At 40.3% G+C, this 21,552-nt stretch overlaps 2 protein-coding genes across 2 annotated transcripts in view; both read right to left on the reverse strand.

Annotated features, from left to right (window-relative positions):
- Positions 1-12,782: 12,782 nt before the first annotated feature.
- LOC118333451 (transmembrane protein 182-like) lies at positions 12,783-20,197 on the reverse strand. The gene is made up of 5 exons (XM_035669100.1): positions 19,853-20,197; positions 17,989-18,112; positions 17,541-17,639; positions 16,496-16,633; positions 12,783-15,179 (listed from the first exon to the last, which is right to left on the reverse strand). The coding sequence occupies exons 1-5, from the start codon at positions 20,018-20,020 to the stop codon at positions 14,959-14,961; spliced, it is 750 nt and encodes a 249-aa protein (XP_035524993.1). The 5' UTR covers positions 20,021-20,197; the 3' UTR covers positions 12,783-14,958.
- A 458-nt stretch (positions 20,198-20,655) lies between these two features.
- LOC118333636 (sodium/hydrogen exchanger 2-like) overlaps positions 20,656-21,552 on the reverse strand; it is a 5,321-nt gene continuing 4,424 nt past the window's right edge. The window contains exons 12-13 of the mRNA XM_035669370.1: positions 21,356-21,419; positions 20,656-20,934 (exon numbers count right to left, since the gene is read on the reverse strand). Of these exons, the coding sequence (XP_035525263.1) occupies positions 20,744-20,934; positions 21,356-21,419 (255 nt within the window). The 3' untranslated portion in view covers positions 20,656-20,743. The remainder of the gene's footprint in view (positions 20,935-21,355; positions 21,420-21,552) is intronic.

The following is a 21,552-nucleotide window of genomic DNA, read 5'->3' on the forward strand; positions in this document are numbered from 1 at the left end:
TGTCCATGGTGTTGAAAGGTGCACTCTGTAGGGTGTGTCTTTTAAAATGATTCTTTGTAACTTAGTGAGTATTAATATTTAAATAGTTTATTAAAATAAATAAAAACTACTCACCATTAGATTAACTGACTTGATAGACATCTGTTTTTCAGATTTGCATTCATACGTGAGTCTATTTGAATATTGTTCTTGTCAGTTGAGCGTCCACTAACTTCATTGTCTGCAGCTCACCTTGCCTTCTCCTCTTTACAAGCTCGTTAGTGTTAACTCATCAGCAGGGTCAAACACTGAAAACACACATTACAACACAGCCAAAAGATCACGTTACACAATTTGAATAAATACAAGGCAATTTGTCACTGTCATGTCAGAGTTGCCCCTTTTTCTGTCTGCCCTCGCTGGCTCTCTCATCCTCCTCCCCTGCCCCCAGTCCTCCTTCACGCCCAGCCTCCTCTGCCCCGGCACAGCAGCAGGAAGCTGTAATGGTGATTGTATTAACCCCTTGTAGAGAGCACCGACCTTCACTTCTGTTCAGCTGGAGGTAATAGTCCAGGAACACATACACACAGACATGTGTTTGAATGCGTTCACCCTACAGGATTCATCCACAGCTGAAGATTTTAATTTGGGGGCTTGTGTGATTAAAAAAGTTGGATGGAAAAGCATTTAATAAGGTGATGTTCAATGAATTGTTTAGTGTATTACAATATTGTTCTTTATTGGGTCCAACAAGAGCCAGTGTCCCTTCCTTTTGGCTCCCAAAAGTGTAGAGGTGTATTCTGCCACTCCCTCATAATTCAAACTATTATTGTCATTTTGACAAAAAGTTGAACCATGTCTTTGTCTCCTAACAGTTGTAATATTTGTATCACCACGCAGTGTCACAGCCTCTTCATCTTTCATTGAGTTTTCACATTAGACAGTCCTCCTCAGTATTACAACATGTGCTAAATGTCACTCGGTGTGATGAAAAACTGTATTTCACTGTTATGGTAAGAGGCAATCATGTCAAAGGGAGCCATGTGGCTGCTATCATGCCACTGTAAGACTGTGGAGGATCAGGACACTCAGCTAGTCACACTCTGGCATGTCAATAATACATTTTAATTCAATAAATACATGTCTATAAAAAAAATAATACATTTTAATAAGTTAGCAACGTCATTCAAATAAAACAACAGGGGAAGTTAGATAATTGCTGTATCGCTATCTAAATGGTAAAGCACTTTACACTACATGTAACATTCCTCCATTCACACATATTCATGCACTAATGACTGAGGCTGACAACTGTTTATCAGAAACAAATCAGAAATAATCCCATTCACAGGCTGATGGAACAGCATCATGAGCCGTTTGGGGTTCGGTATCTTGCACAAGGATACTCTGACCTGCTGAGGAACAGCCAACCTTCTGATTAGTGTACGACCCGGACTCGTGAAGAATCTTTATTTTAGTTTTTTGGTGCCTTAACATTAAGGAAATGTCAGACAGGCTAAATGCCATTCACTCCCTTATAAACATGCGTAATACACATCTGGCCGGCAGCAACGTTGGCAAGCATACCTGCAGCTGCTTTGCCATTTGTCATAACCTTTGGTCATAATCGTCTATCCATATAATATAAGATAAGGCATATTGTGGGCTTAGGGAGGCTGTTTCACATGTTGAACTTTAGGCCTTATTTTCTTAGAGGAGCACGTCACTTGACTTTCCCGCACATTTTTCCATGCCATACAGCATCAGTGATAAAAACAGTGCTTGTACTGTAGTTTCAGTGTTGATATAACTGAATCACCACCACTGCTAACTAAAAAGACATGCATGTTTGCAGTATTTCCAGTATTCTTTTATTCTGTGTTGTAGTATTTGAGTCTGGTCTCGGACTCCAGACGTTTTTTGTCATTGTCTCAGACTTGTCTTGGATTCTTTGGTATCGTCGCAATGCATGTTTAGTAACTTCCTCCTTCAAAAGAAAATAATTGATGAAGTGCACAATTGTATGCTTGGCTGCCAAAACTCTGTATCAGTCTTTTGGACACAGTCTTGTCTTGGACTTTAACCCCTTTGGACTCTGTGTTGACTCGGTCTCAAATAGTTCGGGTCTTGGACTTGTCTTGGATTCAACAAAGGTGGTCTTGACTACAGCACTGATCCTGAGAAATGAATGTTTAGACATTAAAAACTATTCTCAATTCACTTGAGAGTTACGTCCTGGTATGTTTTCATTCCCAAATTGACACAGGATGTCACCAGTGAGTCTCTGTCCATGTGATATCTTGCCAAAATATCACCCAAATTAACCCTGACACCTTTACAGGGAGACCTTTAACAGACAAGTTAAAAAGAACGAGAACACGGGCAACATAAAAATATTCAGAATGAAGACTTTTAAGTGAGCTATTACAGTATAATAGAAGACATGAATACAGGATAAATCACATGCTCACTTTTTGCCTGGAACAAACTTCCTTTAGATTGCCAGAAAGGAAAGCCTTTAATAAAAGAATTTTGCAAAGATGTGTGTGGGGCGGAAGTCACACGGGGCACCTCCGAGTGTACGGGGGTTAGCACAACAGCTCAGACCTCCTGCACTCTTTCATCTTGCTGTTTCAACATCCCTCCATCCCCTCCACCCTTTCCACTCTACTCTCTTAAACAAATCCTCTTCTTTCTGACAACTAAAACATACACACACACACACAAAGAGCCCTGGGGCAGAGCTGTGACCTATCCAGACTTTGACCTGTGTGGGTGAAACAGTCAAAGTCCTCGTGGACCCAGATGTCCTCTTGGCTTTTAAAAGCGCACAGTTTCTCCTTTACTTTCTTTTTCTCCTCTCCTCTTCCTCGCTCTCCTTTCCCTGCAGCCCCTCTGGAGACTCAGTGATAACCAGGGTAGACGGGAGGAGGAAGGGAGCAGAGGAAAGAGGGATGGAGGGGGAGGAGGGGGGTGAGAGGGAGTTGTGATGTCCCGACTCAGGGATATTTAATCCTCTCTGTGAGGGGCGAGCGTCTCTCTCCCTCTGTTTGGCTTTGTGAGATCAAAGAGGCAGTTCAGATCCTGGCGAGATCGCTCACTCTCTCCTCCTGAGTGGACCAGAGACTCTCTCACACACACACACACTTAAGTACTTGGGCTGACTGGCGAGGACGTCGGTGGTGGTGGTGGTAATGAGGCAGTGATTGATGGGACTTTATGCTTCTTTACTGCACTGTCTTAAACCACCAGTATATGGGTGAACTCCAAATAAAATCAAATCTGTGTGCAGAAGAAAAAATGGCTGGTTAAGAGAAGACCCACATTTGGCTTCTATCAACAATATCATGTGATTTCCTTTGGGGTTGAATTATAGCTTTACTTCTTTACAGTTACACTAGTTTAAAAGTTAACTTCTTGCTTTAAGAATCTTTGTACTCCATACGCTCCCACTGTGCCTCACAAAGCTTATACTGTTGGCATGGACAAGATGAAACAAACACACCTGGAGTGTATTGTTGCCTTTAGGCCATAACACTAATGTGGATAGATTTGAAAAAGCATCCTTTTTACTGCTTTGGCCCTCCACCCACACTAAGTTGAGAATTCTGTTCAGAAACAGATCGTTTTAAAAGAGTTGTGTGGGGATGTGCTGTGGGGAAAGTTGAGGGTTTTTTTTCGAGAGCACTGATGAACACTGACTGTTGATGGTTTTAGGCGTCTTATTGTCATGTGGTCCACTTCAGAGAAACCGGACATTCTTGTGCACCCCATTCTTAAAATATGCCATAAAATCCCTTTGGCCTAGGGGTCTAAGATGTGTAGCATGTAATCATAACATCACCAGTCACAACCAATCAGCAATTCGATTTGAGCTTCTGACCTCTGTTGCATATTGAGGTGTTTCTTGCCTGTAAACCTATGTATTGTCAAATAAAGGCAAAAAGCCCCCCAGACAGAAATATTTTCAACAACTAGTCGATGGGTTGTGATGAAGACAATGAAGCCCAGGTGATCCATAGACTTTTCCCGTAGGTTTACATTTGTGGTTTTGTGTAAAATGTGGACATCTGGACAATTATTGGATGAATTAACATACAATTTGGAGCAGACATTAATGTCCCCCTCATGAGTTGTAGTCACTTGACTTTTCATCTACTGCCATTATGAGGTAAACATTTCAATTTGTGTAATTGTTTTATGACCAAATACCTGCAAAACTAATGACATTCCCATCAGGCTCACCTGCTAAACTAAAACTAACATGGTAAACATTATACCAGCTAAACATCAGCATGTTAGCTTTGGGAGCACTGGGAACACGTTAGCATGCTGCTGATTTCGCTCAAAGCACTCTTAGTTGAACCATGAAAGCATGGTCGAGACAGAACTCCTTCAGTCGGCAGGTTGTAAATGGTCCCCCCTTTAGTTTTAATGAAATAGGGTAGAAGAATTGTATTACTCTTAATGTCAGAAAGAAATAGACTTCCATGAGAGCAACCAAGAGATCCTTAAAAACATCAGCTTGCTGCAACGCTATCGCCAGACAAGAACGTAGATATTGGACATGTACACACTATAAAGCACTGGGTACATTGTGTGATCAATATACCACCAACACAATACTGACCCAGTACCAATGGGGTGTTTTGTTCTGTTAGGGGGGTTTCTATCCATTGGTAGGCTATCAGTGCTATAATTGACACACACTGGGTAAATTTTAACTCAGTGTTTTTTTGTGTGTTAATCTCAGAATACATAAATTACAATAGTAGTTTTATTGTAATGCTCAATGCCAATTTTGTGTGAAAGTGTTGCTTTCAACAGTATCCAGAAATGGCAGTATGGTTGGATGTAATTTCCCGGGATTCAAGGCTGATTAGTTTTATATGTAAGGTATAGATGGTGTTCTATAACATCAGATGTTATCCCTGGAAATTCCTACAGACTTGGCTTGGAATTAAACACGTTAAACAACTCTGTGGATGTACTCATCAGAGGCTGAGCACTTTATTGTTGGATGCAATAATGTTTTTTCTCATCTAATTCCTAAAATGAGTTTCACACCCATTGCAGCCTTGCCAAGTGTTTATAATATTACTTAAAAGATATTCTCTGAGTCATGGAGTGAGTACATTTTAGCGCTTTCTGTTTCATCACCCTGGAGGAGTTTGTTAACAGTGGGAGCTAAAAAAGCGTATAGCTGGCGATAACAAAAGTGATGATTCCAATGTTTCCATTCTATTTGTATTTTAATTTTATACCAATCCCTCTGAAACACACACAAAGACTCATGCACTTACACACACTCGCACACATACACACACAAATGTAAACCCGCGGCTCCCCTGCCACTCGGCTTCTGAGGTTTGCAGGTCTCTGATAGGAAGCCTCTGAAATAGAAAAGAGATAAGAGTAAATAAACAAACAAATACAATAAAACCGAATTTGTGCTGGTTCAGTGCGCACAGAGGGAGAGGGGGAGAGGGAAATGCAGGGAGCGCACTCTGCAAGGCCTGACGACGAACCCCACAAAGATGCATTCTCAATAAAGCAAAGCAAGGTAAATACCTAAGTGAATTCATGCAACTTCCATTTATTCAGTGAAATCTGTTGAGACTGTGCGCTGATAGAGAGAGACACCATTTGGCTCTCTAACAATGGAGCTATCAGTTACTGCCTCTGTGTTCCCTCGATATGATCTCCGTCCATTTTATACCACTGAATTGCTCCCAAAAAAGCATTTTATTTCCATCACAATAATGTCATGTGGTGTTGTCAGCTAATTCTCAGTGGCATAGCGAGCTTTCTTTCAGCCCTTGTCGATACCTTAGCGCAGGAACCGTGCTAAACCAAATGTTCTGCACAGCCAATCCTCCTTTAAAGCAGTGCCACAGGCTTTGATGTGCGCCCACACCAACACGCCACTCCAACAGCCTTTCTTCTCAGATGTTGCTTAATTACACTATCATAGTCTGTTAATTACCTTATCAGTGCTGCATAATCCCATGGTCAGTGTCTGAACGGCGTGTATCAAAGCAAAGTGAGTCTCTTTCATGTGTTTTTTTTTTTTTATGGGCCCTGATTAGTGAATTCAGAAGCTCCCAAACAGAAATGTAAAGAAGACAAGTTGAGGTATTAGGCAGGGTTTCGCGTTGAATCAGTCTCTGTCCAGTTCCCTGCCCAGTACTTTAGTGCAGCATCTCTGACTATAGCACGGCTACCACTTTACAGTCGATTGGTTTTGATCTCTGTACAGCAACGACTGTACGAAACCCTGCGACCTCACAGTGACAACAAGACATAGAAAAGCTAAGGGCCAGCAAAGAAATAATTACATTAAATTGACTAAACTTCTTTTAACATTTCTTTGTATGGTTTAAACAAAGATACAGTGTGCTGATTACTTATCTTTATAGCTGTTGGTAGTTTTTTTTTTCTTTTTTAAACTATGCTAACCTGGCTAAACTTACTCCAGCTCTGTACTTGACGCACAGACCTACGATTTCTTGCAGTACAGTACAGTTTGAACAGTCCCTCACATTGTTCTCACTGTTAGTTCCCCTGTTGATTGGCAAAACTAACCAGTGTGTCCAATAATTTTTTTTTTGGAGCAAATAGCAGAGCAGTCCCTGTAGTGGTGTGCCTCTATATTTAGATGTTATGTGAGGGAACTCCAGGCATATATGCTGTCTAAATTTATAATGTAAAAGTCTCAAAATGACAATCTTCTGCTTTGTTTGTTAGGAATCATGTGGTGACTGCAATACTTTTTGACTGGCATCTGTATGTTTACGTTGAGTGCATCTGACGCGGTGCATATGTGTCAGTTTCATCTCTACACAACTCTGTTTCAATGTGGGGAGGATAATTAAGAAATAATTGGAAGGGCCAAAAAAATGTTTGTTAAGCGTGGAAGATGCATGCCTAAATGTTAATTTCTTTCAGAATATGTTAACGTATGCACAGATGTTAATGTAGACTCCACGTTGGGCTCTTGTGTTTTGCACCTCAGTGCATTCCCTGTGCGCATGTGTTCTTCCCCTCAGCTCTGCCAGCAGCCTACTGGATCTGTCAACTTGGGGAAAATTTCCATTTTGCAGCTAACTCTGCAGCCTTTTGATGGATACGTCTTGCCGACTTTTATCTCTCGGCGCGTCTGCAAACTAATTAATATTTTTTTCTCTCACTCGCTCTCTCTCTCCCCTTCAGGCAAATATTTGTTTCCTCAGAAGTGAGCGTGGGCAAACCTTCCTCACAGCTCCATATGCTGCCAGCTGCCAATCAAGTGGGCTGGAACCCTGAAACTAATCGTAACCCCCTTCTCTCCTCTGTCTCCTCTTCCTCTCCTTCAGCAGAAATGAAAGAAGTTGGGGCTGAGAAAGGAGGGGGGGTGGGGTTTGTAGGGGGATGTTTAAGGAAAATAAAGACATACAGTAGAGAAGAAGAAGAAAGGAGATGGTTAAGACACAAGCCCAAAGCAATATCTCCTCTGTTCTGTCTGTCCACACAGAGCTCTTCCTGCCTCTATGCTAAGCTCTTTGTTTTCATTTTACTTTATTGTATTTATTTATTTGTTGTTCAAATGGATTTTACTGCATCTGTACTGGATTTGGTTTGTTTGCCAGACAGCTCCAAGAGTGAACAGTGTACACAGTGATGTGTGTGTGTGTGTGTGTGTGTGTGTGTGTATGTGTGGCCTACACAGGTAGTGGTGTGTGTGCCAGAGCCAAAACAAAAACAGACTGGCCAAAAACAAGCTTTACATCCCTGTACAGATCAGCAGCAAGTGAGTGAAGAAGGCAGCAGCAACAGTAATGATTAATGTGTTATCAGTCATACTGAAGGGTTTGTCTCTGAATCTGTAGGCTCCATCACAGCAGCTGACCTCTGAACCCCAACGCAACACACACACACGTACTCTTAAGTTTGACTTGGGACATTTTGAGGGGGGCATTTAGGTCCTGGACACTTACCTTAACTTAGTTGACACAGTCATTCTAACACATTCAAGAAAAAAGTGCAACTATTGCAGATTTTATTGGAAAACAAATATATTTCAGTAATTTCATTATTATCAAAATACTTTAAAATATATAGTTAGAGAAAGGGACAAAATATATATCTTAAAGTTTACATTTCATAATCACTATGCAATGAAATTAAATTAACTTTACTTTGACTTTGTGACAGTGTATTTTGTGGTCGGCTCCTGCATTGTCTGCTTGCAGTTAATTTATAAAAAAGGCCAGGAGCTTGACCAACATGCATGTCTAACAGCCTAAGGTCTATACTTAATACAGTGAATATGAAAATAGATAGAAAGTCTCAGCTATTTCTTTTGGAAATTGTGGAGTCACGAAGGCACCATATGGTGAGTTTGAATCAGCATTAGGTTGGGCAAAATTGTCTTTTTTGGGAAGAAATGTTTGCCTTTATAAGTCTCAGTAGAGTCAGGGGACATATGGGAGACTAGACATAACTAACCTTTAAACTTGAACCGTGGACATCAATAGCATATAACTTGTAAGTTAGGTCGATTGTTTGTTTGTTTTGGGGTTTGTTTTGTCATGAGATAGTTAACTAGTGAGAGGACTTATCTCTATAGTCTACAACAGATGGAGACAGATTGATACATGGCGAATTATGTGTTTCAAACAAATTATGTTGCACAATGTGTCATCCAACCAAATGTTTTAAGTGTTTCTTGTATAAGTGTATAAATGTTGGAACGCAGGGTGAAAAAACCTCATAGCCTCATTGTGGCTACATCCCACCTTCCTGATCTTTCGCCAAGAACGCTGTGTCTTCTGCATGTATTTGTTGTCTCAACACAATGAATCTTATACATGGGGATAATGGCGCACATTTTCAGACTTGTCCTCTCCTCAAACGCAGTCATAGTGTTGTATGCAATTGTACACACAAGACCTTTCCAAATACACCGTAAAGGGGGATTGCTTGTCCAATTGTATGCTTCAGAAAGTTACAAAAATTATCCCCTGGTCCCGCCGTTGGAAAGGAGGTTTGAGTTCCATACTGAGGCCAAACTATAACATAGACAGAGACAATTTTAACTTTGTAAGATACCACTTTTGTTCGTAGTTACAGAATCTATCCCCAGCCATCCACTTTAATCCCTAAATGTAGCTAACATTATTCTTAGTATGATTAGTTTCATATAAACAAAGATAGGAGTAAAACTATATGCTGTTTTTGGATTATTCTGGTTCGGAGGAAGTATTAGAATAGCAGTGCTTCCTCCCAGAGTGGTGAGTGCCAGTAAATATAATAATAATAAATACAGCGCAGCAACTTGCCAGTGCTTAACACCATTTTCTTTGGCATTGCTGCTATCTGAACCTCGCTTAACCACTCTATATAGAATTTCCCTGCCAAATGTTTGTATTTACTTTACATACAGTATTTATTTTATTACACACAACAGTACATTCCACTGTGGATTTTTAATTTCTTTATTGTTAATCAGCTGCAAAAGCAACATCTGGTGAATGTGGTGTAACATTTGAAAACACATTATGTTCAGTAGTTTGAACAAGGTGGGCGATACACAGGAATGGCTGCACATTCTCTCAGAAGACTATATGACATAATGTCCTTCGCTAATAAGTTGACTACTGTATTATGGCTTGTTATGTAGTATTGCCTTCCTTGTTATATAGATAACAGCCATTCAGACAGTCACACACACACACACACACACACTCACACATCCGTCTTTACTGTTTTCTTCTTGCTATCATCATCAGATGTGTGTGTAAGTGATCCTGTCTTTGTGAGGTTAATTGAAGGCAGGAGCTCTGACTGTCTGAGACATAATCTGTCTGCATGAACAGTGTGCATATGTGTGTGTGTGTGTGTGTGTGTGTGTGTTTGTTTTAGGGGAGGGATGTCTTTAATAAGACCGCACTGGTTATTTATACAAAAATAGAAAAGGAAACACACAGCAACTCTTCTTTATCCCTCCACCTGCTCCCTCTCTACCTCAACTACCCTGCAATACAGATTAGCTGTGTATATGTGTGTGTGTGTGTGTTTTGGAGGGGTGGTGGGGCCGTTCCTGGGGATTTAGGGTGTACAAAAGAAACAAAAAAAGAAAGAGTGATGCCATAAGGCTTGCTATTCTCTCATATCAGCTCTTATTATCAGTCATTTTTGACAGGAGAAAAACCTTTATCTGGGAGAGACTGTGTCCGTCTGGGCTTGCGCGTGAGCGCACACACACACACACAATAAGAGCCACGCTCGGGGCCTTGCAGGCTAGGGCTCACACACACAGAGCAGGTAATCGGCTCACTAGTAGAGTTAGGGGGTTAGAGAAAGGAAGCAAAGAGCTCTCACTAAGTTTGTCCCCCTCTTTGACTGGATTAGAGCTCACCAGTATTCAGTCCAGGTGCTCCGGAACGGTGGGGTGAGGGGTCCACATAGGGTTAATTTTGCCTACCTTGTGTGAGACCACGTCCTGCTGTTTGTTGTCTGACACATCACATATATGGGACATTTCAAATAGTGGAACATTCGCTGCCGTACCTGAAAAAATATGGATCTATGCATTTTGTATTCGCGCATACACATACATACAATACATACTAATTTCCATTAATTAACAAGACGTATGCTCTTTGAGTTCCTTGGGTCTGTTGGGGTTAATTTGCAAACCATTTATTACTTTATTATCATGTCATGTCTTTATTCACGTGACACTCACTACGCCATATGCATAATATTATAACGCCATAATTGCTGACACTTCAAGTGCAAGATTATTTCTTCCTTAAATGAAGTGATAGTGTGTTTCCATTGTTGTGGATGACAGGGGAGGAGACATAAGAGTTAATTAACTATGATTAGGAAGAGCTACAGTCACTGAACAAGCCAGGGTTCTAGCTCAATACTGTGTGAGTAATTGCTTCCTTTACTTTCCTTTCCTTCACTTTCCTTTTCTTTCCACTCACTGCCCACTTATATTTTCCTCTTCTGTCCATCCATGCATGGGAGATTTTCCTTTTGAAGAGGAAAGCTGGAGAGCCCTCTGCTGGCTGATTGTGGTGATTCAACCACAGGCATGAAATAAGTGAACCGTTTATCTAGACTGGGGATATTAGTTTGCTGGACAGCTGGAAGTTTGTACAATTTGTATGGATTATTAATATATCTTCAAGATTTTAGTGGGTTGTGTGTTTGACTCATCAAAGTTATCCAAATAATTCAGTAAAGCATGTTTCTTGTCTTTTTAGACTGATACCAGATAATGGCCACATTTAAAACAACACAGTCAGACACAGAGACGCTATCATTGTGATTAAAATGGGAACCAAACCCAAGCAACAAATATTTTAAGAAATGTTTAAAACATTCTCACATTATTAGACTTTGGATATCAAGATCATCCACAGCAGACAGAAGACAACTCTGACGCTTTATTCATATTGTATTTTGAGTGTTTTCATTATTATTCCATACAAACAGGAGGTGAAGATTAATTCAACCTTCAATTCAGTTCACTTTTATTTGTATAGCACCAAATCATTAAATCACGCCAAAGTTATCTCAGGACTCTTTTAATGTGTGAGGACCCCTGACCTGTGCCCCCACGAGCCAATATTTCAACTAGTGAAAAATGAAAACTAAATGGCAGATTTTCATGATATTTGTTAAGCACATTGATGCTCCTCTGAGTATTGACCCGTTTGACTTTGATGACCCTGTGACTTTTCATCCAGTGCCACCCTCGGAAAAACAACTTCACACTGTAGCCCCGTTATTGGTAAAGGATCTAAGAATTCATAAAGTCTTGCAACTGCCAAAGTTGTAGAGGCTCATAGAGAAAATGCAAACACTACACAGAAAGGAGCAGGTCGCCTACTGCTGTGAGGCAGTGGTGCTAACCACTGAGCCACTGATGCGACCAGCGTGTGTTGCTCTAAATAGTACCACCTGCAGTTCAGTTTGACCTCACTACCTTAACTTAAATTTCCAACTCCCCCTTTTTCAGAGTCTCAACTGTAACCGACACTTCAGCTCCTTTTAGTGTTCACAATTTAACCACAACACTATAACTCCTTTCAGCGCTTGTACTTCAACTGATACTTTTAAGTCTGTAACTCCAGTACCAATGAAAATATTAAGGCTTTCAGCTGCAATTTTTTTGTATGATCCAATGAATAATCTTTTTTTCACTGGTCAGGGAGGGAAAAAAAGCTGTTTTTCTGACTTACCCTTACAGATAATAGAGATTTGTGGTGTTCAAAGCAGTGAACAATACGTAAAACTGTGATGTTTCTTTCCATAAACAATGTTATTCTGGAACAGACAAAGACAAGTCATTCTGTAAAAAGTAGTTCCAATGAAAACTGTTCACTGTGAAGTCTGTGGATTAGTAACTGGGGGCATTGTTATGGGAAATACATGCTGCTATTGAGTTTTTTTAATGTAATTTTACCCCTATTGTTTTGGGATGGTGGCAGCAATCTAAAAGACGAAGATAAAAGAAAATATCCCTCTCCCTGCTCTGTATGGTGCTGATTTTTCTTTTCCTTCTGTTCTTTTTCTTTATCTTTAAATTGTGCAGATTCATCTCTCAATCAGCTCTGTTACATTTGCCCAGTGCCCACTTGAGATTCTTCAGATGGAGTTATGTGTTTTCTGCTTTTTCTGTCTTTATTCTCTCTCTCTCTTCTTGGCTTTTATCTATCATACTGTCTTAAGGTTTCTTCAGATCAGTGGAGTGGAGTGTTTCCTTGTGGTTGAAATGCTATCAGATAAAAAAATCAACTCAGATATGAGAATTCCCAGCATATAAAGCCTCATAGTTAGCAAGCTGAGATATTTTTGTTTTATTGAAACACTTTTATTTAAACACTTACAGACAATTAAAGCATTATATATCATGAAAGCTTCACTTAGATTAAAACTCATTATAATAAAATCTCATTGTAAATGATCAGTGACAGTCATGTAAAAGACCACATCCACAATGTACCAAAATTAGAGGGTTTCCTCTGGCATCCCAACACAGTAAACCTATCTGACCTACAGAATTTGATGGCTATAGTGCTATATTACAGCAGTACTCTGAATCTTACATAAGTCAGCTCTAGGATCAGCATATGTTTATGTGCAATATAGTTTAGTAATTAACAATGTGTTCTGGACAGTTTGATGGCAGCATGTGTGTGTGTGCTTGAATGTGTATTTTTATGTGTTTGATCAGTGGTTTCTTTGAAGCAAACATGCCCCCCCGCCCCCTCCCTCCACCACTCTTGCTCCTCAGTAGAGCAGATAAAAGCTGATATGTGTGATTGAGGGTCCACCCGCTAGTCCACACGCTGCCCATTCAGACCAATGAAAAAGGAGGATGATCTAATATTGTGGCAGTTATGATACGATCACAAGTCTGTGCTTCCCGTTTGGAAAGGAAATTTTGTCTGTATGTCAGCAGAGTGTCTGTTAGAGGGTTTCTGAATTTTAAGTTCGTGTAAACGCGTTGGGAGGGACAGGGAAACATACTAGTATGAAGCAGGAAAGAGAAAGGATTTTAGTGAGGGAGTGAAATGTGATTGGGGTGAAGGAGCCAGGTGGCCGGCCTGCTGTACACCAACCAAACCCACAAACAGCTGTTCATTTCTCAAAGCCCTCTTGTGCCCCCCTACAAGCATCAATTCTCTCTCAACCCCCGCTATATCCATCCGTCTCCTGCTCCACCCCCCACCCCCGCCCCTCTATCCAAACCTACAGTTTCCATCTCCAGTCCAACCACCAATTCCTCCCTCCCAGCTCACTCCAGCTCCAGCTATCCTACTTTGATGGTGTGCCAAAGGCGGGACAGGGGACACAGCTGGTTCACCCATACATGTCTCACCTTTTGCTCTATGGACATTTGCAGCATTAATAACATCAGTTTTACTGTCAGTACAATGACAGGTTGCAACTGAGTGGAAGAGATATTTATACTCACAATATTGGTTCAAAAAAAACAGTCTTGGCACACCATATGTTGCTCCTCAATGCCAGTATCATATACATACACACCATATTAATACCATAAACTGTCACACTCCCTTATTGTGGCATTATCATTCTATAGTAATTAGTGATTTTTGTAGAAATAAAACAAAGCAAGTTATAGAAAACCAAATCATTGACTGACTCCAAGTTGGCGTTATGTAATAACTCAACAAACTGTAAAACATTTTCACTTCATTATGTAATAACACCTGCATTTTGTAAGAAACAGCATGAACACAATATGTAATACATTTCCCTACATTTCAAAATATCACATATTGTGGTTATTACAAAATGTAGGAGTTGCACTATTTTATGAGGATATTGTAATAATATGGTGCATTATGTAACGTCCAACCAAAATCTCATCTGTACGCATGTTATTTTTTTAATAAATAATCTTAATGAAACTTCCCAAATATTAAATTAGACTCATATGATCTGTGGTCCACCTACTTGGAGTCATAGTTGACTCTGATAAAATAAATAAATAGCCACATAAAAGCAATGACAAGATCAGTTTGTTATCATCTTACAAATGCAGTCAAACTCAGAGACTTCATGACAAATGCTTTTATTTCTAGCTGGGTTGACTACTGCAATGGTCTTTTGACAAAAACACCATCAAAACTCTTCAGCTAATTCAAAATGCAGTTCATAAAATAAGTGTGCATCCCACATTTTGTAATAGCCACCACAATATATCATTATTTATTACAAAATTAGGGGAAATGAATTACATATTGGGTTCAGGCTGTTTGCTACTAGATGTGGCAGATTGTTACAAAATGCAGGTGAAGTGAAAATGTTTTACAGTTTGCCGAGTTATTACATGATGTGTTGTACAACATCTTTCCAGCCAGTATTCACATCCCACAAGTGTGCTCCCGAGTCCCAATGCCGGACATAAAAAGGTCAGTCCTTGCTTCCCTTTCAGGCCAGATGGCAAGCTCACTTTCTGGCATGCAACACACGGCCCACCAGCATGAAGACCAAACCAGAGATGAGCTCCAGAGGCACACCAGCAGCCGCCACCATGAACGACAGGCCGTAGAGCACTGAAACCTGCGCCTGTGGACACGCCTTTCCTCTCTCCTGCAGGATGTAGCGCTTCACCTCCACCGCCTCCATCCACAGTACGTAGAGTAGCAGCGTTAACAGGAACAAGCAGGCTGGGAAGTGATATAAACAGTGCTTGGTCAGATTACTTTGAAATATAGTTACTGCAAAGAAATTTCATGGGAATTAATTAATCCAGTGGTTCCCAACCTTTGACCTTAAGGCACTCCTTTTCTATCACTGAGTAAAGTGATGACACTCAATACGATATACTTTATACTCAATGTATTATGATAACAGTACAGAACAACTAATAAACTGCACTTGAATTTCTCCCACAGGGGATCAATAAAGGAACATTTGTACTTATCTGTACAAAAAAAACAAATAGTGAATGCAATAACTGCAGGAAGTTTATGTCAAACGAGCAATTTGAATACATTTCTCCTGTGAATATTGCATCAGAGATTAGTTTTCCTGATATTTTTAGGAACCTTTGCATTTATCCTGTGAGATAATTTTTTAAGATATAATCTTTAAAAAAGCATATTTCTTAACAGAAATGAATTAAATGCTAAATTACACTACTTACTACTACTACTTTAAATAAAGAGCCTTATTACACCCCTTAAAAATCAAGAAGACCTGGGTTCTGGGAAGGTTCTGGGAAGCTTTAGTAACCCCTAGTGGCGGTCATGACCCCAAGGTTGGGATCCAGTGACATAATTTGATGAATTATAAAAACATTGTAATTTAATCTTAATACTTTTGGATTACTTCAAACTCCCAAAAATATTGCATTTTAAACAAAATAAATGGATGCAGCCACCAAAAAAGTCTTCTTTTCTTTAAACATCTCAAAACATTTTGAATGCAAATAAAATACATTTAGCATAGTCAGCATTTACAATTCAAATCAAATGACCAAATATAATTGCACAGTGTAATAATATGAGATTTACCCCATTTCCCCATCAGGAGACCCCAGAGGGTTAATAGAGAATTGGTTATCGTGAAAATGTAATCAAGTAATTGTTAACAATGCTAATCTGGACAGATTATAGTTACTTATTTTTCTAACCTTATTACGTAGTCCTGATTACACGTAACCCAACACTGGACATAAAGAGTATCAGAGACACATGGAGACACAACCAGAGGCCGTCACTGCCGTGAGTAACACCAGAGGAATGCAGCTCCTACTCATCTCTACTGTTACCACGGTAGCAATGTTTAAACCTGCTGTTGTTATAGCGACAGCACTGCAGAGTGACATCTGCTGCTCTGTTTGTCATGTGACAGGTATGAACAGTTGACAGCAGCGGCAGCAATGGCTGCAACATGTGTTTGTGTCTGTAGTTATACCTCTTCCCCCCTGGGAGCAGATAAGTACTATGAACTCCACACATGTACACAGACTGTATTTTACCAGCAGTGATGAGGAAAGCGCCGCCCAGCTTGTATAATTTGTAGCTGATGAAGGGGACGCCGCAGACCAAGAGGAAGGCTCCTGATAGAGCTGCGACCAGGCCAAGGATTATCAGCACGGTCCAGAAACCCCGAAACACTGCAAGAAATACAACCAGGCCACCATCAGAGCAGTAACCTATCCATGTATTTAGCAACCTGGGGTGACAATCTACAATTAAAGAAATCGTTTTTTAGGAAATACACTTATAAGCTTTTTTGCCAAGAGTTAGATACTCTTATCTGTCCATTAAATACTGTATGAAGGTACAGCCAGGAGACTTTGGTGGCTGTTTCATGGGCAAATTTAATTTTTTTAGACTGACTTGACTACTTTTAGGTCAATACCTAAATAAAGTATTTATTTTTGGCAGTGTGGAGACTTCCATTTCGGGATGTGTGTGTTTGTGTGGGAGTGTTACACTCAGTCAGTTTTTGACCCATGACTGCAGTATTTCTAATATTCTAGCAATGACCCTGGTTTGCATGTGTAATAAATACAAAATATGAACATGATCTTTGCACTTAATGCTTTCCCCATTCATTTATACGCTCCTTCAGATGAACCCATGAGCCTTCAGCTCACTGTTACTGTATAATGCTGGTGATATTTTATTGTTATTCTCACTGTGAATGACCAAATGCACATGGTGTTTTTGTGTGTATGTGTGTGAGGAAGTTATTTGTGTTTATGTGTGTGTACAGCTGGGTGACAAAGAAGTCACAACTTACTGAGAGTGTCTTAGTAAGGTGTTAAGCTAACACAAACCTCCAGAACCGCTTAAATGCTCCTTGGCACAGATTACAAGTTTGAGGAACTACAAGAGGGATGCAACACTATTTTTATAAGAGATATTACTTCATTTGTTGTTTTTATGACTTTCCACTCATCAGCTCTCGTGCCCTGTACGGAAGCATCCGCATTAATTATGTTATTTCACTTTCATTTGTTTGTGTTCTTTTTCTCCAGTATGTCATCTGTCTGTAATGTGAGTGAGTTTTATTACCTGCTGTAGCATCATAACTTGGATGAGGCACCTGTCCAAGTGCAACAGGCAGAGGGAAGAGGTAACCATGGACACAGACCTTGGATTCTGGCTGGTTTGCTGCGTGAAAAAGAAAAGGTAAAAATAAAAACAATTTAAGGCTCAAAGAACTTCCAGAGTCAAAGAAATATGATGTGGTTCTAAAGAAAGGAGACATGCACCGTGCAGGGAAAAATAAGAAACACCACATGAGAGCAGAATTTAGAGAAAAGCCAAAAAACACCCCAAATGCCAACACAATCTTCTTGTTCTCATGTATATTTTCTGTCAAATATCCAAATTATAGACATTTTTCTTTCCTGCACTTGTCAGCATGTCAAGCACACCACACCGCGGAGCATGAGACATGCAACCACATTGGACAAGCCCCAACGAAAACTTTTTGCCGCCTCAGAAGGCCCACACATACTGAAGAGAGTGGCCAGGACTGCATGTGCTGTGGGCTCCACCTGAAACACACAGCGCCAGAAGAAGCCCTCGTGGTGCAGAGTGAGAGACGGAGGAGAAGCAGTGACAGCTTCCACTAACAGGGTCTAAATGAGAAAAAGAGACAGACTGACATCAGCAGACAAACAGAGAGATGGACGTGTGTGAAGATGGCTGAACCTTAATTTCTGTCAGCTTTGTCAACACGTCTCTGCTGGCTGCTCCGTGTGATTCTGTACTTCAGTGGTGCAACGGCTTCAAACATGGTTCTGATTATGGCCTGCTCGTCTGTGAGGTTTTCAAGGGGAACTTATGAAACACGCATGAGTGATACTCTCCATTTGCTTGTCAGAAATATGATTGATGGTGCTGAATAACACGCAGCAACTTTAATCATCCGCTTTTATTTAAAATGAAAGACTTTGTTGTGCTGTGATCTTAGGGAGGAGTTCACCGGGGGATTATTTTTTATGAATATATCCCTTATTTTGCATCTTGTGAACTTTCTCACAAATGTGGCATAGAAGAATAATCTGTAAAATTAAAGGGTAACTCCACTGAGTTTACTCGTGAAGATCAGTTGACTACAGTGAGGAAAGAATTATGTGATGGCCCTGGAGGAGCTTAGGCAAGTTTAAGAAACTACCCCTGATGAAATCATCAGGACTATTTTGACTCGAAGAGACCAGTACTGAGTTTATTTGACAGTGCAGAGGGTGATCAAGGCAGGTTGTGGTTACATGGAATGCCAAGCCTGTTGTTTTATATACAGTAGTACTAAATTGATTTCTCAATTATGTTGTGCTGTAAAATGTAATCACTGGCAGGATTATCTTCAGAGGTTTTTTGAACGATTGAAGCGCTACATGAACCACACAGGAGTCACAGGCAGAGGGTCAGGTCCAAGGTTTCATATCCAGAGATCCGTCTGTGTTTAGGTTTAGGCAACAAAAGCACTTTGATTAAGTTTAAGGAAATATTGTGGTTAAAGATTAATTAATACATTGTGTCTCAAGTCATTGCTTACTTTTTCCATATTAAACCAGATGACAATCTTTCTCTAACCAAGAGTTGCCTAAAAATAACCATAAATTTAATAATGCTGTAGTCACTATAAAAGGATACTGTATGTAAACAGTGTTGTGAATGCGTCTTAAAGCACTCCAGGGAGTACACATATTTAGCCATGCTAGCCATTACATGAGGACTGCAATGTCTGGTCAGGTTCCACCACTTTGGTCCAGAGTTAAATATCTCAATAACTATGGGATGGATTCCTATTAAATTTGTATAGACAGTCACAGCTCCTCCCACTGTTGAACTCATCCATAATTCAATATCCCTTCTTTCTATAAGCCTCAGCCTTTGTGTTTATTGCTAATCAGCAAATATTAACATGATAACATAGCGTGCACCACACATAGAGAGTCTGACAAAAATATGCTATTAGCTGCATGATGGGAAGTTTAGTGTCCAGTGTTTTTGAAGTTTGGCCCATACTAAAAGTCACAAAAGTCGAAGAGTCAGGATGTCTTGACCTTTGCTGCATTGATTTGGTGCATTCTCTTTTAAATAAAGTCCCCAAACTTAAGACTAAAATATTTTGGTACCCCTTTAAATGTCTTATAGTGGCGTGGCGTGCACAATACTGTCTACATAACAACTGATCATGTTCCACATTGGTCGTTTGTGGTCTCACATGTGATATTTCAGTGATAAAAATAATGCACTGGTGTGACTACTATTATTTGTTGGAGGTCACACAGCAAGTAGTAAGGTTTGCATTCACTGTATTTATTTATGTGAGTGAATGTCAACAGCTACGTGCACACATGTTTATGTCCTACCTCAGTCCCATTGGCATCTTTTTCTAGTGTTTTTTGCGTCGGCCATGTATACGGTCCACAGTTGTCGCTGGCCACCAGCCAGTAGTCTGTACCAAAGGCTAGGAAGAAACACAGAGTCCCTAATGCCCCAAATATCCCCGCAGCCAAGGTTGCAGCACCCACCCTCATAACTCCAGCCAAAAACCTCCTTTACTGTGCTCTTTCTCTTCAGCTTTCACTCTTCTGGCCAGTAATTCCTCAGGTCCCTACTGGTGTCCACTCTGCAACCCTCCGCCCAGCCCCAGTCCTACAGAAAACAGCCTGGCTCTCCCAGCCACTCCCTGGCATGCTGGGAGCTGTGGTAGAAAGACGTTTCAGTAACTGAGGAGGTCAGGCAGGGGGGCAGGAGTTATTTTAGGAAGCAGTAAGCCTGTCCTTGTCAAATTACTGATGGGTGTGTGTTGTGCATTTATAAATGAAACAAGGAGAGGCAGGATGGTTTGTGTGGACAGTGAGTATCAGTATTTATGACTGCAAGGTATTTCTAAGGGAGGTGTTACACTTGGAGCGCCACTTTGAAAATAAATTAGACTAGAGATGCAAATGACCCTCAAATCCTCTTCTGAAGGTGTTCAGGAGGTAAAACACAGAGTTAAGGAAGGCAGTAGCTGGCAAAAACTCAAAATGTTAAAACCAGAAGTTGAATTATTTATTCAATTATTACAGTTTTAATTGGAAGATGACCATGAAATTGATAAAAGCTTTCATCAACCCAGTCTTAAAAACCCACAACTCTATGGCTAAATAAATATGAGGTATCACTTTATGGAGCCAGTTTGAAATAACTGAACACACTGAATTCATTGGTTTACTGTCCTTATCCTCTTTTTCTGTCTTTCTCACAGTCTGTCTTCATTGCTGCTTCTCATTCTCCAAAACAAAGCTCAGTTGTTTCTTAGGAGCTCTTCCCACAGGCGCTTGGTGGTGTGGAGAGATCTGGTCCTCTCTGGCAGCTGAAGGCTTTGGATCCGCTGGCCCCGTCTGAGCTGAGGCTGCTGGTGCTGATAGGTCCTGGAGGACAGGTCTCGGGCTTGTGGAGCACACTGCCAAGAGAAGACCCACAGTCAGAAAAGTCACACTAAAGCTGCCAGGATCAAAGATAAGGAGGTAGATAGAGGAGGGACAACTTGAGATTAGCCTGTATTCTTATAGCGAACGCTTGAGAGAAAGCAGATGAGCAGAGAGACAAACTACTAGAATTGTGCATGGATACAAACAGTTATTTCTTGAGTTATAATTTTAGCTTGAACAGTCTTTCTGTTGAACTCCCTGACATCCATTTACCAGTGATATCCCACTTCAGTGTCTTAGATAAAGACACACAAGAAACACACCATACATAAATAAATACATCTTTGGGACCTCAGTCTGGGATAAAGGTTGTAAACTTGAAGGAAAACTGCAGATATTGTCTAATATGTGTTTTTTGTACATCTATAGGACTTAAATTGTCTTTGACTTTACCTGTGTGAGACCTGTTGAGTCCTGGTCTCACTCTGCGTGAGCCATTGAACTCTCCATCCTCCCCCTGTCACAATGGAAGTACACAGTAAAACCATTTGTGTGCTTGATAGTCTAAAAAACAAAAAGTAACCTCAAAAAAGTCCCATTTATTCTATTTTAAATAATTTGATATGTAAAGAGTTCGGTCTAGACCTGCT

The sequence above is a fragment of the Morone saxatilis genome, unplaced genomic scaffold (genome assembly GCF_004916995.1).
Source record: "Morone saxatilis isolate NCDOM2014 unplaced genomic scaffold, NCSU_SB_2.0 Contig22, whole genome shotgun sequence".
NCBI lineage: Eukaryota > Metazoa > Chordata > Actinopteri > Moronidae > Morone > Morone saxatilis.

Excerpts from the sequence above, each read along its gene's own strand:
- LOC118333451 (XM_035669100.1), bottom strand. The coding sequence starts at position 20,020 with ATGAGGGTGGGTGCTGCAACCTTGGCTGCGGGGATATTTGGGGCATTA. Across the intron at positions 18,113-19,852 it reads AAGATGCCAATGGGACTGAG|ACCCTGTTAGTGGAAGCTGT; the intron begins GTAGGACATAAA and ends TTTCTCATTTAG. Across the intron at positions 15,180-16,495 it reads CGCTTTCCTCATCACTGCTG|CCTGCTTGTTCCTGTTAACG; the intron begins GTAAAATACAGT and ends ATCACTTCCCAG.